This window comes from Poeciliopsis prolifica, unplaced genomic scaffold (assembly GCF_027474105.1).
Source record: "Poeciliopsis prolifica strain line A6 unplaced genomic scaffold, Auburn_PproV2 SCAFFOLD001, whole genome shotgun sequence".
Classification (NCBI taxonomy): Eukaryota; Metazoa; Chordata; class Actinopteri; order Cyprinodontiformes; family Poeciliidae; genus Poeciliopsis; species Poeciliopsis prolifica.
In genome coordinates, this window is record NW_026562376.1 from 16,721,018 (window position 1) to 16,736,221 (window position 15,204).

General features: G+C 37.6%; 1 protein-coding gene across 2 annotated transcripts in view; it reads left to right on the forward strand.

Annotated features, from left to right (window-relative positions):
• kiaa1549la (KIAA1549-like a) overlaps nt 1-8,460 on the forward strand; it is an 82,822-nt gene extending 74,362 nt beyond the window's left edge. For both annotated transcript variants that reach the window (XM_055028682.1, XM_055028690.1), the window contains 4 exons: nt 1,867-2,018; nt 2,097-2,251; nt 3,662-3,730; nt 4,619-8,460. In XM_055028682.1, coding sequence (XP_054884657.1) covers nt 1,867-2,018; nt 2,097-2,251; nt 3,662-3,691 — 337 coding nt within the window. In that variant the 3' untranslated portion in view covers nt 3,692-3,730; nt 4,619-8,460. The remainder of the gene's footprint in view (nt 1-1,866; nt 2,019-2,096; nt 2,252-3,661; nt 3,731-4,618) is intronic.
• Nucleotides 8,461-15,204: the final 6,744 nt, after the last annotated feature.

Genomic DNA, 15,204 nt, shown 5'->3' on the forward strand with positions numbered 1-15,204 from the left:
GTTAATTCCTCTTTAGTATGCACTGTGCGGCATTAATGTGCTCTGTGGATTATGGCTCTGAGATCTGTCAGTGACCTCATCTGTCCCCTGGTCCTGCAGTGCTTCAACATCCAGTGTTTCTACAGTGCAGGCCACTGTGCTGTGATGTGCTGGATGATTTATAATATCTCACTGACAGCAGAAACTGTGCTCTGCACACAGAGCAGGTGCAAAGTTCAGGATCCATAGTGAAGATTTTTGAAACAATGGTGCTTCAAAAATTGTTTCACATGCCAGGTAAAACAAATATCAAAAAATTTCAATGTGATTAAATGTTTAGATGGTTATTCACCTTTTTTTATGCATCATGCACGGTAACAGGATTGACTCACAAATGTCTCATGACGCTTCAGTTGTTTCTGGTGGTTGTTTATGATGCTGACAGGATGCTTTATTTTCTCTTTGCTTTTGTAATAAATGAAAAATTTGTATATTATGTCTGGACGTAAACTTAGATTTTTGGATTCCTCTTGTTTTAATTTTGTGAATTAACTTAAGATAATCTGCCCACCGGTTCATCATTGCAAAGCAGTGGTTACCTGAAAAACAACTGTAGTAGATGCATCAGACTTGCTACAACCAAACCAGGCAGTTACCATGAGACTTGACAATGGAGTAGTGGTTTGTGACAACCAGTTATTTACAGGTATTTTCTATGATGCACTCTCAATTTGCTGCAGAAAAAAAGGGCTTTGTCACTAAAAAAATTAGTATCTCGCAGCAGGAGGTTGTGCATAGGTAGTTTGATTAATCTGGGGTTATAATCTGAGCTATAAGAGTCAAGTGAATTTAATGGGATTGTGGGCCATAATTACAGACTGAGTGATATATAATTAAACTCAATTCTAAATGAGATTGAACACGTATATGATTAGGTTTTTTTTTGTAATTTATCAAAATACTCAACTGTCAAGAAAAATGTAATAATACGTAATGGTTAAGTAGTTGACAAAGCGGCAATGCTTAGGTATAAAGTGGGTAACAAGTGGAAGGACATCACTGACTCCTAAACTGAAATATTGTTTTATTTCTAATCATTCAGCTGTTCAACTTTATTCAGAGCGTTCCTTTGTCACTACTTATGTTTATTCTCACATAATTACAGGTTTATCTGCCTTCGGTTGCACTGTTCAAAGTGCTCTCTCTGGATGTCAGATAACATTTGTGTTGCTTTTGTCTCCCATGACTCAGGAGCAACCTTCCCTGCCTGCTGCACCCTGTGAGCTGACAACTGAACTGTCAGCACAGATCAAACATAAAACCTCGAGTCACTTTTACTGCTCTGATTCAACTCCAACCCCAACTTCCACGCTCAAGTTATTTGTTTTAATTACTTTTCAAAAACAGCATAGAGTTTATGTAAAACTGTATCTTATAAATTTATGTTCACTAAAGAACTGAGAGAATTTAACTGGCTTGCATTTACATCTTATTTGGCATAAAATGCAACACTTGTACTTCAAATGAAATTGAGAATATGATTAAGCAATGGAACACAAACAACCTCCAACTTTAATCTTTTTGTGTAATTTTATTTTCCTTGATATTTTTCAGGCTACTTCCGGTTTGAACAAAGACCATAAAGGCAATTTAATGAGTGTCAACTAGTTGATCAAAACCATGATTAATGGAAAATAATTTACAACTTACTCTATAGAGCTTCATATCCATTTTATATACTTATAATGTTCATAAGGACATCGTTATGTTTCACAGCAGAAGCGTGCAGCACATTTGAGCTAGATGAAGCTCTAGTTTGGTGCTGCTGATTATTTTATAGGTTTCTTTTTTTTCTGTTGGGAGTTGAAATCTGTGTTTTTTCTGCAGTAACAGCTCTACCCCTGATGTGAGTCTGAAGCCCCGTGTGTCTGAAGCATCAGATCTGCAGACCCAGCAGCACAACGGCGCCCCCTACCTGCCGCTCTCTAGGACACCGTTCCCTGCTGTCACTGTAGATCAGTCCATCAGCACCTACTCAGGCAAGACAAAGCATTAGCATGTTGAAACACTGGGGACAGGAGGGTGGTTTGTTTTCAATATTAATGTCATCCTAACAGGAAACCCAATCACAGCTGTCTATGCTATCTCAGCCAACCGTCCGGGTTACTCAGACTACTTCGTCATGTCTCCACCGTCCTCATATCGGAGTCCCTCCTGGATGTCCTATCCACCCGAACCTGAAGATTTACCACGGCAGTGGAACGACACACCTGTAAGATGCAGACAGTGATGTGAAAAGTATTTCTCAGGCTGTAGACTGGTTGTGTGTTTGCCTTTACTGTCACACTTAAATATTTCAGATGGTAAAATAAATGTAATAACATATGTAAAAATAAATGTAAGCTGTGTGAATGCAAGAAACTGTTTTTAAGTGACATTTTAAAATATTAAGGCTGATCAAGCCTCTCAGACATATGACAATAGAGTTACAGTCAAATGTTAAATGAACTGTGCGACATCCAGGTTAATAACAAACCTTTAGAATCAAGTAATCTATCATAGAGCCTGAGTGACAACATGAAGTTGGCTAAATGATCGCAGGAAACAACACATCATGCCCTAATCCAACAAAATTAGAGAATAGATAAAAAACAAAAGACATGAATCAGTCTGGAGAGGGTTAGGTAACAAGTTTGGGATACCAATGAATGTCAGCCAGAACTTTTATGTACAAATGGTGCGCAGCAGTAATCCCTCCTAGGAGCAGATGACTCATCCAGGTGGTCACATTGGAACCCATAGTAACATCTAAAGCACTGTGGGCTTCACACGCCTTGGGTAAGGTCAGTGATCATGACTCAAGCTCAAAGAGACTGGGCAAAACTGGCATCCATGAGAGGGATAAAAGGACAAAGCTACAGCTGACCTAAGAGAAAACAAAGAGATGTCTGACATTTTGTAAGGTGTCTACCCGTTTCATCTTGCATGAAACAAATGCAGAATTTAAGAAAACAAACATCATACCAAAAACATGATGCACTGCGATAAGTGAGATAATCTGGGGTACATGTGTTGCTTCAGTACTGTGACGAAGCAGTCATAGAAGCAAAACCTTTCATTCTTCTTTCTCCTCAACAATTTGGAAGGGAAATGTCCACCAGTACTTTGTGACCTTAGGCTGCAGCAGGATATGCATCTGACAAGTTCACCCTTAAATGGGTAAAAACAATACTTGTTTGGAGTGACCTAGTCAAAGTCTGTACTTATATATGATTGTGAAGATTTAGGGTGACCTTAAACATGTCAGAGCTTTTAACTCTAATCCAAGTAAGAGTGGAGCAATAATCCTCCAAATGATGAAAAAGACTCGTTGCCAGTGGTGGCAGTTATTGGACTCGTGGAAAATCAATTCTCCCTGTACTTTCCACATACTTTTCTCGCATAAAAAATGAGAATCACTTGACAGCTGCTTTTGTGTTTAACACGATTATCTTTGTCTAATTGTAAAAATACATTTGACCCGAAACATTTAAATGTGACAAAAAATTTGAATACTTTAACATGACATTGTATATTTTCATTTCTTCTAAACAGAAGTTATGTGGAGAAATGTGAAAGGATTTTTCATTGTGTGGTAACATCTTTTATGTCTTCCTTTGCTTTTTTTTTCTGATCTCTGCAGAACTCTCGCCACCTGGAGACCATCTGCTGAAGATGGCCACCGGTGACACCGAGCAGAAACACTGAATCGGTGGGTCAACTCTCCACTGCTATTTGTCTTTGTAAAAGAAGTTGTTTTGTCCTTATTGTACAGATGAAAGATGAAAATTTATGGTTTACAGCCACTAGAGGTAGTTAGAAAATGTCCTGTAATCATTTGAGACAACTTCAAATGCTTTTGAATAATAACTCTCTCCAAATCGTTTTTAGAACCACTTTATAATACAGTTTCCAATCATTTAACTTACAAATGGATTTCACTTGCCTAAAACTGCACCTTTTGCTTTTGCAGTTGGTAAAGACTGGTCAATTGACACAGACAAGATCACATGGTTCATAGGTCACACTGCAGAGCAGCTTGGAGGCTGACACCATTTAATCTTTGCTGTTATTGAGCTCAGAGCCAAAGCTGCACCTGCAGCATCCTGTGGCTGGAAGTCAGTTTAAAGGTCAGCTTAAAAAGAAAACCGACAGACGAAGAAGTTACACTCTGGGTTACACACAGTCCTGTTAACCTGCAGTAATGTTTCTGCGACTCGTTTCAGTTAAAAGACACTTTTTATGAAATGCCATAAATAATACCAGGTTTCTCAATCTATTCACTAAAATGTTTGCAGCTATAATTTCATCAAAAGGCAATTTTACTTAGCGTAGATTCAGTTGAAAGTACTGTACTGAAAAGCATGAGAAAAGCAGGCTTATAAAAAAACAGAGAAAAGACTTTTAGAAACTAGACTGATTGATGACGACCACTTTAGAAGAGTCAAAGTGGATTCGGTTCAGAGGAAGCAAAGTGCAAGCAAAGTAAGCCTGTGTGACAAAGATCACTGCACAGTTCTATTGATTGTTGAAACTTGGATTTTGTTTGCACCCCTTTCTGTTTTCTCACAGCCTTATTTCATCTTCTTGCTTCCTGCAGGTATCTCTTTGACCACATAGATGACCTCTTTCCCCCTGAAGGCACTCTCCGGCTTCATCGACCCTCGTTTCCTCTGACCTCCGTCTCATCTAAGAACCTGGGAGCGGAGTTCGTTCCTCTGCTCCAGGAAATCTTTCACTTTCTTCTCTTTAATATCTTCACAAGTGAGACCCTCAGCCATAAACTTTGAGCAACCCCTGGCCTCTGTAGTCTGCTCAGGCCCTTTAACTCTTCTGCAGTGCCCACTACAGGCAAAAGCCCCCCACACTGGTTTGGTGAAGCTGAGCTGCGCTGAGCTTCCTGCAGTGTGAAAGAACAGAGTGAGTACAGCACAGTGTGACAAACTCTAGCAATTATTTGCCATCTTCCCAGCACATGATGGCACACAGTTATCAGTACGTTACTGCCCCAGCAATGGCCATTACTACTCCGTGGCACTGGACCAGGCCGGTCTGGACTGGACTGGACTGGAACTGTCCTGGACTCGAGGTCCACCACAAAGCCAGGAAAGCTGAACTGACGTAAAACTGTGATTTTTTTGATGAATCCGAATTCCTCTGTAAATCTTATACAGCTGGTAAATATATGTATTTTAAACTTGAGTAAGAAAAAAAATTAAGGGAAAAAAGATGAACAACAATGACAAAAAAAAAAAAAATCTCTGGTCCTCAAATGTCTGAATTTTAATTTTTGGATATTTGTGTGCTTTTGTCCTTTTTTTCCCCACATTGATTATTATCAATGGATTACTATTCAAAACAAAACTGTGGGTGTTGCTTATTCACTCACAATAGTTCAAGAAATATGTTCCATTCTTTGAGGCAGAGAAATCAGCGGCTTAGTTGTACGTGGTTATGATGGCTTTTCTATACTTTTGAAAAATAATTGTTTAGCATTTTCCTTCAGTAGATTCAGTGATGAAAAGAAGAATTAGTCATAATGTTCTGTCCATCATCTGTTGATGACGTTTTTGTCCGTTTCTTGTCACATTGGTCAAACTGAAATCATACGACCATTCTGAGATTTGTCCTCAACGTTGAGCGGTGTGGACAACATGAATGACGCTTCGTTAGGATGATTTTCAGTTGTAGTTTAAACCAAGTCTCCTCTGCTGTGTGAACACATCAGTATTCAGCTGTTTTACTTGAAAGTTGTCAAACGTAATTTACTGTATATATATATATATATAAAAAAAAAAAAAAAAAACTCAGACTTTTGTTACTTTTGTCCAAATGAGGTTGGGTTTAATATTTGGATTGTGTTTTAGGACATGGTTCAAAAGACTGGTTGGACTGCTAAGGATCACATGCATTGTTGTAAATAACAGATGATTTAATGAAGAGATTTATGCAAGCAGTGTGTGAAGGAAACTTTGCTGGACATTATTCTGATGCCATTTTCCTTCTTCTTAGTTTCTTGGTGTTTATGTTGAAGAGTGATCAGAGAGTTTTTGTGGCACTCTGGTCTTTCTGAAGGCTGCACACATTTCAACATCATCTGTACTACGAAGCAGGATTTCTTTTAGAGATTTGGCAGCTAGAAATTAGAATTGGGATCGCAACTCATGGAGATGGATATAGTTTGGTGGTGAACTACTTATTTAAATTGTTAGAACTCCATAGTAGCATTATTATGCAACATGCAATTTCAATGATGTTTTTGAAACCAAGAGTAAAGTTTTCATTTCTTCTAGATTTCATCTCAAGAAATATTTAAAAATATACATAAACTCATCTATATTATTCAATAAATAGTGGCAAAGTGTGCATTGGAAAAAGTGAATGAAAGAAGGAAGTGTTTCAACATGCTAATTCTTCAACTTTGCCTCAAATCCACAGCGAGGTGTTTTGTACTACGATATTATTGGGTGTTCTTACAGGACAATGATCCCAATCACATGAAAACCTGCTTTTGCAAAGGACAGTGCAGAATACACCAGGCTTCTGCAACAAACCGCAACCTAAACCAAATTGTTTCTGCCTGCAAACCAGACTATCTAAATTAGTTTTTACAGTATCTGTAAAACTGACATAGCTTCATCCTTGTCTAGTCTGACCATAAATCTGTTCTTCAGGAGGCGGTTAGCTTGTCCATGTGGGTCACTGCAGATTTCAGTCAGACCTAAAGGTGATGGCTAGGCAACAGAAACTTGTTCTTGGTCTCGGTTCAGTTTGGGTGTTCTTCCAGACAGAACTGAGCCAGAAGGTTGTTAATGGCTCAAGTGGAAGGGACGTTAAGCATATATTCATTTGGGTGTATGTAAATATCTAATGATGCATACATTGTTAAACAAGAGGAAAGCTTGTAATACAAAAAAAGCCTTTGATTTAAACTCAGAATTTTCTCAATAAGCATCTAACCCTGCTTCGTAGTACTGGCCCCTGGCATCTCACGACAAAACTAACACAACTACTGTCAACAGTATTGCTGGCACATCATCAGCAGTAATAGCCATAAAATAGTGGGAATAATGCAATATTTTATTACCGAGAATATCTAAAATGTATTATTTTTAGTGAATAACTAAAATTCTTTAAGCACTCTGTATTTGCGGCTTCTCATCATTTAGATGTTAGTAAAGGAGGTTATAGCCATATATTAACATCACGTAGTGACCAAGAAACAGTGTTGTGTCAAAGTAAATAATACCAAATAACTGAAATGCTGAGGCACAAAATCTGAAATTAGTATATCTACACAGGCTTAAATAGATGGTAGAACACTTTTATTGAAAGGACAATGTTAAAACTAGAGCAAGGCCAATGCTATGTGTAATTACTGAGCTGCTCAGGCTTGAAACTGTAAAGGAAGTCACAATTATACAACAGTGACATTCAGTTGACCTGCAACAGTGTCTAGCTGTTCAGAAAGAAACAAAACGTGATCCGAAGGTGTCATTTTCATTTTGATGGTCCTATGAAGTGGCTAGAGAAAGCACTTTGTCTTTGTAAATTTACACACCTGAAGTCAAAACTGAATAGAGGGAGTCTTCCTTTTCTTCTTAATGACAGCTTAATCTTAGGATCAGCTCAACAATAACTTGTATTGAATGTCAAATTAAAAATTTTGCAAGCTTCTCAATCTGCACTGAAACCACTGAAATAGATGAAAAGGAATATATATATATATATATTCATTTTGAAATTGCTTTTGTTTTTTCTTGATTCTGGTTGTGGAAATTGCCTCTTTAAAAAAAAAACAATTCTATTTTAAAATTTAAAAAATAGTTTCACATTATTTATAAAGATGTTGTGTGAAGGATTTTATGTGAAGGAAACTGCTTTTGTTCCCCACTCTCCCCCTACAGGTGTGAAAAATAGTAAGAGAAAGCAAACTGATTGAGATGGTCGAACTTTAAGCACGGACAGTACTGTTACCATTTCATCCCAGGACATTTAGAACTGCCATTGTATTTTTAAAACCATACCCACTGTACAGACTCATGTAGTTAAAGACAAGAGCGAGAGAGAGAAGAAAAACTTCCTTTTATGTTTTTTATTTAACGAACTTGTGTTAAAGCGATGGATGGATAGTGTTTCTTTTTACTTGGTTTCGTTTTTAAAGCAGCAGTTTGAAAGAGATTTGAAGCTCGTCTGGAAGTTTATGTGCAATGTTTCGCTCGACACGAGCGACTGTTAGATATTTTCATTGCCGACGGGCTTCAGGATGGCACTGGTATTAATTTGAACCCCTTCATGATGCTGTAATGTCATGATGGCGCCGATGATGTCACACTGTCGTCACTTTGGTGTTGAGCTCACAGTGGCGATATGAATGCTCTTGGATGTAGTTAAGCTGAAAACTTTGGTGAATTTAAACAATAAATACAAATGATAATTAAACTGGGATGTGTTGGTTGGTTTTTTTTTCAGTCATTTCTGTCACACACAGAGTGATAAGTTTAAAATCTTTAGTTCGTCGTCAGTTTAGCTGATTTTGACATGAAATGAAAATCAGAAGAAATTTTACTATTTTGCGTTAGCTGGTGTAACGCTGAACTGATGTAGCTGTGGAGCTACCATTGGCAGGACCGCGGAGCTGCGCCAAGTAGCTGACAGAAACACTGAAGAGAAGAAGAAGAGCTGCCATCGATACAGTTGCAGCCATGCATGTTTTAATGTTACACAATATAATTTTAGCAAGTTGCTCAAAGTCGAAACACAAGGTGAATTTAAATTTCCGGAAAACAGATTTTTTTTTTCTTTTTTTTTTTTTGGGCGGTTCTTTGAGCATTATGTTAAAGTAGAAAGCTGCATTACATCAATACAGTAAGTTTATATCATTATACAGCATAATGTGAATCTGCAGAGCTGAACTGCCAATTAGATCATTTGCACTTGCTGTGAACTCCGTGGAAAGTGATCTGTTTATATGTATAAAAAGGCGCTTTACTTTTTAAACTAAATTTCTTAACTTTTCAATGACAATTTATGGAGTTGTACATGTACATAGTAATAGCTGAAATGAGATCTTATTAGTAGTGAATGGTTCAGTATGGCCACCAGAGGGAGGCAGACGCTCACTCAAACTAAAGCCACATTTCTTTAGTTTGACATTGAGGAAAGAAAATTCTTAGTCCTTTGAATAATTTGTGAGATAAAATTCATGTTTTGACACAACAAATTGTCACAACCCGAAGAATGCCTTTGAGGATCACTGCCACTGAAAATCAGAACAATGCTCTGAAATTATTTTAAAATTATTTGGATTGAGACACATTTATTCTCTCTTTTATTAAGTTGGGGAAAATGAAGTCTCCATGATTTGGAATTGAAATCGTTGGATTGTGTTTTTCCTTTTCCTGTTGGTCAGATGAAATTAGAACACATTTTCCCAAACACTAGCTACTATATTTATATAGGCCAGTGTCTCTTAACCTCTTTTTGGGCCAGCGCCCCCCTGTCCATAATCCAGGTCCCTCACACACCCCATCATAGAATTTGTAAAATACTTTGCACTGAATATTATTGTATTATAATATATCAATCTTTATTGTTGATGTTTTGATTTTTATGGTTGTTTCTGTATTTATCATCAACAATTATTTCCCAGAGAACAAAAAAGCCATGGGAATAGCAATTATTTTTACAGGCATTTACGAAAAATGCAATGAACATTCAACTTAAAATCGGTCGGCCAAATAATAGCCAATCAAAGTGGAAAGGTATATTCTTGTTCTGTGCCATTTTCTGATGTTAGTTGCTAAATCTTGAACAAAGTGACCGGATGAAAGATGTATAATACAAGTTTAAACTTTGAAATATTTGTAAAACAACAGTGCTCTTCAACATTAAAACACGGGTAGAACATCAACACTATCAATCATAACTCTTCTTCTTGCTTTGTGCTGCCTTGCAGTAACAAAAAGTTTTAATACTTAAAGTTTCATTATCTGTCTCTCTATGATTCAGCAAATATCATCATGTACTGTGATTGGTCCACTTTTTGTCCATTGTATTTTTTAGAACACTTTGGGATTCACTATAGCAAGTACAACTTTAAGATAATTACTCAGATAATTCCTTTTTATAGTCCAATTCATTGTGATGCACTTGTATGGTACTGTGTTGTCTTCAGATAAATGTGGTGGATATGGTCTAACTTTAAGTCCAAGGCATCAGAAAGCCCTGCTGGAGGCTTTAGCAGACTCTGGGTAAATGCGAAGCCTGCAGTGCTTGCTCAGGTGCTTTGTGTTTGTGAAATTCATCTTGTCTTCACTTTGGTCAGCTTGTCTTCCTCGTACTAATCCTCTCTGTTCTCATGAGGGAAGTTGATGTTAAAATAAAATCAGCTAAAACCTGACAGATTTCGCCCAGAACAGCAGCTTTTAGCCAGCAGTTAAGCCCAGTGTGTAGGCGTAGGTGTGCGTACGTGTGCGTGTGTGTGAGTGTGTGCAAGAGAGCCCTGTTAGTCAATGCTGTCTCAGCTCTCTGTACACCTTCGGCCTTGCTGCTGTGAAGACTCCAATTTTAAAAGCCTTACTTCACACTGTGTGCTTTATATGTGTGGTTGATTCCTCTAGCCTGTAATTAACGCCTAATCTCTCGAAGTCAAACAAATAGGAATTAAAAGAGCATGATACTCGGCTGGGGATCACAATGTGATTTCATGGCTTACGCAGCTCAGAGGAAATAGGCCCTCACACACTTTGTGGGGTGTGCTTTAATAACTAGCGCTTTAATAACTCTTGCAGAGCTTCTCCTGTTTTGTCTCAGTCAAGGCTGTGTCGAATCCAGCTCATCATCTTTTTCAGAGCCCCTTGTTACAGATTGCTGAGCTTCTTGTTTTTGCTGCCTCTTTTTTTGTCCATGAAGAAGTGAAGGAGGGATGGTGGACAGACAGAGACTGATAGAAGGAGAGAAGAGGCTGTTTAGCTAGTGCTGACATCCTGGTCAACTTTTCAGAGTCTACATCCTTTGAGAAGTACAATGAATCGAATGTGAGTGTGTCAAAGAAAGAATGTGAGAACGCAAAAGTGAAATAACATAGAAGTGACGGAAATAACAACAGACAAATGCCAAATAAATGCTTCAGTATGTACTGAAGTTGTAACTCAGTGCATACTGAAGCATTGATTGAGGCAAAGAACAGAAGAAAACCAAGACAAACATAACAAAACCTATGAAATATTAATTTAAAAAAATATCTTGTTTTATTGTTTAGTGTTTTTGAAGTTCAGATGATCTGTGAAACGGTTCAATTTCTTATGATGAAGGACTCATCCATCCTTAAAGAACAACTCCTGAAATAAAACTATCAGATTCAAAGCAGCCAACTCAGATTTGGATGATCTTAGTTATCCTTTTGGCTTCAAACTTTCTCTCTCCTCCTCACTTTAAGCCTGTGTGGGTTGTTCTGTCAATAGTTTTCTTTATAAAGTTTCTCCAGTGCACAGCTCAGACTCTCAATGCAACACTATTCTTCCTATAGTTAAGCCATCATGAGCAGGTTTCTCCTGCAGAAAGTAGCCACATTTTCAAGTCTCCGAGTCATGTGAGGACCTTGGCAGAAAACCGGAGTAAATCTGGGAGGCACACAGAGAGAGCTTGACTTCCTATACTTGCTTCAGTCAAACACACTCTTGACAGTGCCTGCAAAATGGTGATGATTCATTAAAGCCACAATACAGTGTACTTTTTATGTGGCAGTAAATTATAAACTGTAAGAGAAAATTAATACATTATTTGTTCCCCTATGACGTTTTAAAAGAATTTTGAAATGTTGCACTTGATAAATTCACGTTGACAGAGTCTGAATCTGTTATTGTTTTTTTTTTCTTCCAAAGTATATTTATCAGTTTAAATTTTTAAGAACGAATCACAACAAAAGTTCAGCAGTGCAGTCTAAAGGAGAGACCACTTATCTTGTTGTACTCTGTGACACGGAAACTCGGCTTGGGAAACTGCAGGTGGCGCTATGTTCCCCCAAGCGTCTTACAAACCGAATGGTTGCCATATAACATTTAAGGATTTCTTAACCATGCAAGAAAGAATCAAAGCAACACTCTAGGTATGTTTTTGATGAGGGAATGACATCAAAACATGATGTAAAGCTCAAAAAAGTACATTTGACATAATACTGTAATACATTTTTGCTTTTGTTGGTCAAACTTAATAGATGTTCAGGACTGAATCACTTCATTCTACTTTAAGAAAACTATTAATGAAGACCGTTCGAGTTTGACCAAACTGAAAAAATTCATACAGAAATAATGAGGACATTTCACATTTTGCAGCTTCGAAGTCTCGGCTGTGATTCCTGGAGGATCTGATCAAACTCTCTCAGCTGCTCTAAGCTTTCTTTAGCTAACAAGAAAATCCTAAATGCCATAATTTTCCAGTATTTGGCAATGCACAATTCACTAAGCAAAACAAGGATCCTTAATAATACGTTGAAACTTTGGTTTACTGAATATTACATGATATTAAAGGTTTTATCTACATTTTCTCCAGAAAACTGTCAGCACAATAATACTTTACCCTGAGTTCAGAAGAATCTTTATCTGCTGATTTTGTGTAATTCTGCAGTGACTCCCGGGGCTCCAGTCACTCAAATCACGTGCATCAAATTCGAAGCAGCTAAATAATTCCTGTTTTCCTTTTTATTGTCTCCCTTAATCATAAACAGTTTTATTTTGTGTATTTGTCTTCGACTAATATATCTATGTGGGTTGATGAAACTCTCAAGTGTGACAAAAATGCAAAGTATATAGGGAAGTAGAAAGGGGGAAAACACTTTTCCACACAACTGTGTCTTCTGATGCCACACATATCTATTTGGAAGACATATGAGGCAATTTTTTTTGCCAAAGTCCAGTCAAACTTTTTCAGCTGACTTTTGCAAAGAATTTTGGTGAATTTATGAAGAAAAGTCGTGGTTTTGTTTGCGGCCATCACTCAGCGCACCTCGCCTGCCCGACTGTGTGTTACTGCCAATCTATCCGCTCCTGACAGCGCTGTATAAAACAGTCATATTTCCCTGTGATGTCCCTGAGGGGCTGCCTCTCTCCTCCATCCATGTTCATGCATTCTGTTTTCATTTGTCACCCCTCTGTTCCTCCACCTCTCCCTCCATTTATCAACACTTTATTTTCTCCTTCCACCCTTGTGCAGCCAGTATTCTGACACCAAGGAGGGGATGTAATCATGGCAATTGGTGTCAGATTATTGCTTCTTATTACCTCAAACGCTGACACGACTTCAAAGGCCCAAAGAAGTTGAAAGATTAAATAAGTAGCCGATCAGTAACTGCAATTTAGAGTCAGACGTAGAATAGGTGAAAATCAGTCTATGATTTTAAACCCATTTAATATTTTTTAAAAGGTTATTTGATCTATTAAGGGGCTTTTGAAATTCGTTGATCAAGGCCTTCTGAAGAAAATGAGCACCAAATGCAAACACAAAATCCACCTGAGCTGCAAATGTTTGCATTTGATATTAAAGTTTGCACAAATACTGTATGAGCACATCGAACTTTCACCGAAACATATTTTTAAACAGTGACATTTTGAGTTAAACATACTTGATTTAACAAGCTTTAGGCTGATGAAAAAGGTGCTATTTCAACATTTGCATCATACTTTCTGTCACAAATCTAGTTTGTCAGAAGCAAAGTGCAGGAGAAAAGCACTTATTTGCATGAGCACAGAGAGAAGACTCACCATTTATCACTGCTGAAGCTGTAAATGAAATGACAAAAACAGCACACACACTGTGCCTGTGAGGTGAAGAACGACAGAAACCAAAAGTGTTATAATAATGATTTTAAAAAACTTTTCTGTAGAAAATAATCCGCATCACAGGAGTAAATATTGAATTAATACAGAGCAGTGAAAAAGTAGAAGCAACTTGCAGATTTCATCTGGTTTTCCATTTTGGTCTCAACTAAATGTTTTGGATAATCAAGAAAATTTTAATACTCAACAAAGAATCAGTAAACCCAAAATGCAGATTTTTCAACAAAGGTTTCATGTAGTAAGGGAATGAAGCTTTCAAAATATGATCTATTTTATGTGAAAAGTAACACCCACATAAATCTTACAGGCGGTTCTGTCTGCCATCGACTTTTTGTAATCTTTTATGTTGCTCCGTAGCAATTCCGGCCCTTTCTTCTGTCGAATGGAATTTTGTGAGCCACAAAATTGTAAATAGACTTTTACTAGGCCACTCCACAACTTTGATTTAGCTTTTCTGAGGCATTCAGACAAGGACTTGATGGTATACTATTGATAACTGCCCTTCCACATAACTCCAATGTGCTTGGGCTCAACGTCACAAGCTGATGCTGTTCTGTGTTGTTTTGTGACACACTGGATGAATCCTCCATGTGCTCTTGGAGTAATTGTGCTTGGCTGTCCACTTCAGGGAAGTTTCATCATTTACGTAAACACTGTTTGTTTACTGGAAGCTCCATCGGCTTAAAAATGATGTTTTAACCCTTTCCATACTGAAAGGTGTCACAGACTTTATTTTTTCCTGTTCTTGGATTTATTTTGATTGACGCAAGATGTGTTTCAAAATCTTTATATTATTGATGCAGTTCACTCAGTGACTCACTTACCCAGCAGTATTGTATTATGCCAAAGTAAATAAACCATAGATGCTACTGAGAACCAGAACACAGAAACACGAATCTCGACAGCTTGTTGGAACCTTGGGAGGAAAATAGAAACAAAATAGAAGCTTGAAGGAAAGCCTTGCTGCTCTCCCGTGTCGTCAGTATCATGTGGATTTGGCTCTTGTGTCCTGAATGGTAAACTGAGGCTCTCTGGGTGCGATAATGTCCATTCAGCGGCCGGTCTGTGATTCAGAGGTAATTTCGCAGTTACAGAAATGAGGCTACCCATCAGAGAAAGTATTCCTCACCTCCAGTAATAGATCAACTTTATACACCGATGTCTTCTGAGTCTGTTCAGGAGTCTTTTTTTTTTTTTTAGAGCAGACATCATAACCCACTGTGATGAAAATTGCAACTATTTCTGGACTAAAGGTTTTATGTGGCCCTGTCAAACACACTTCAGATGGCTTTAATATTATAAAAGCTTTCTTTCTTTTTTATTTTTTTTTTATTTTTTGCCTTGGTATAAA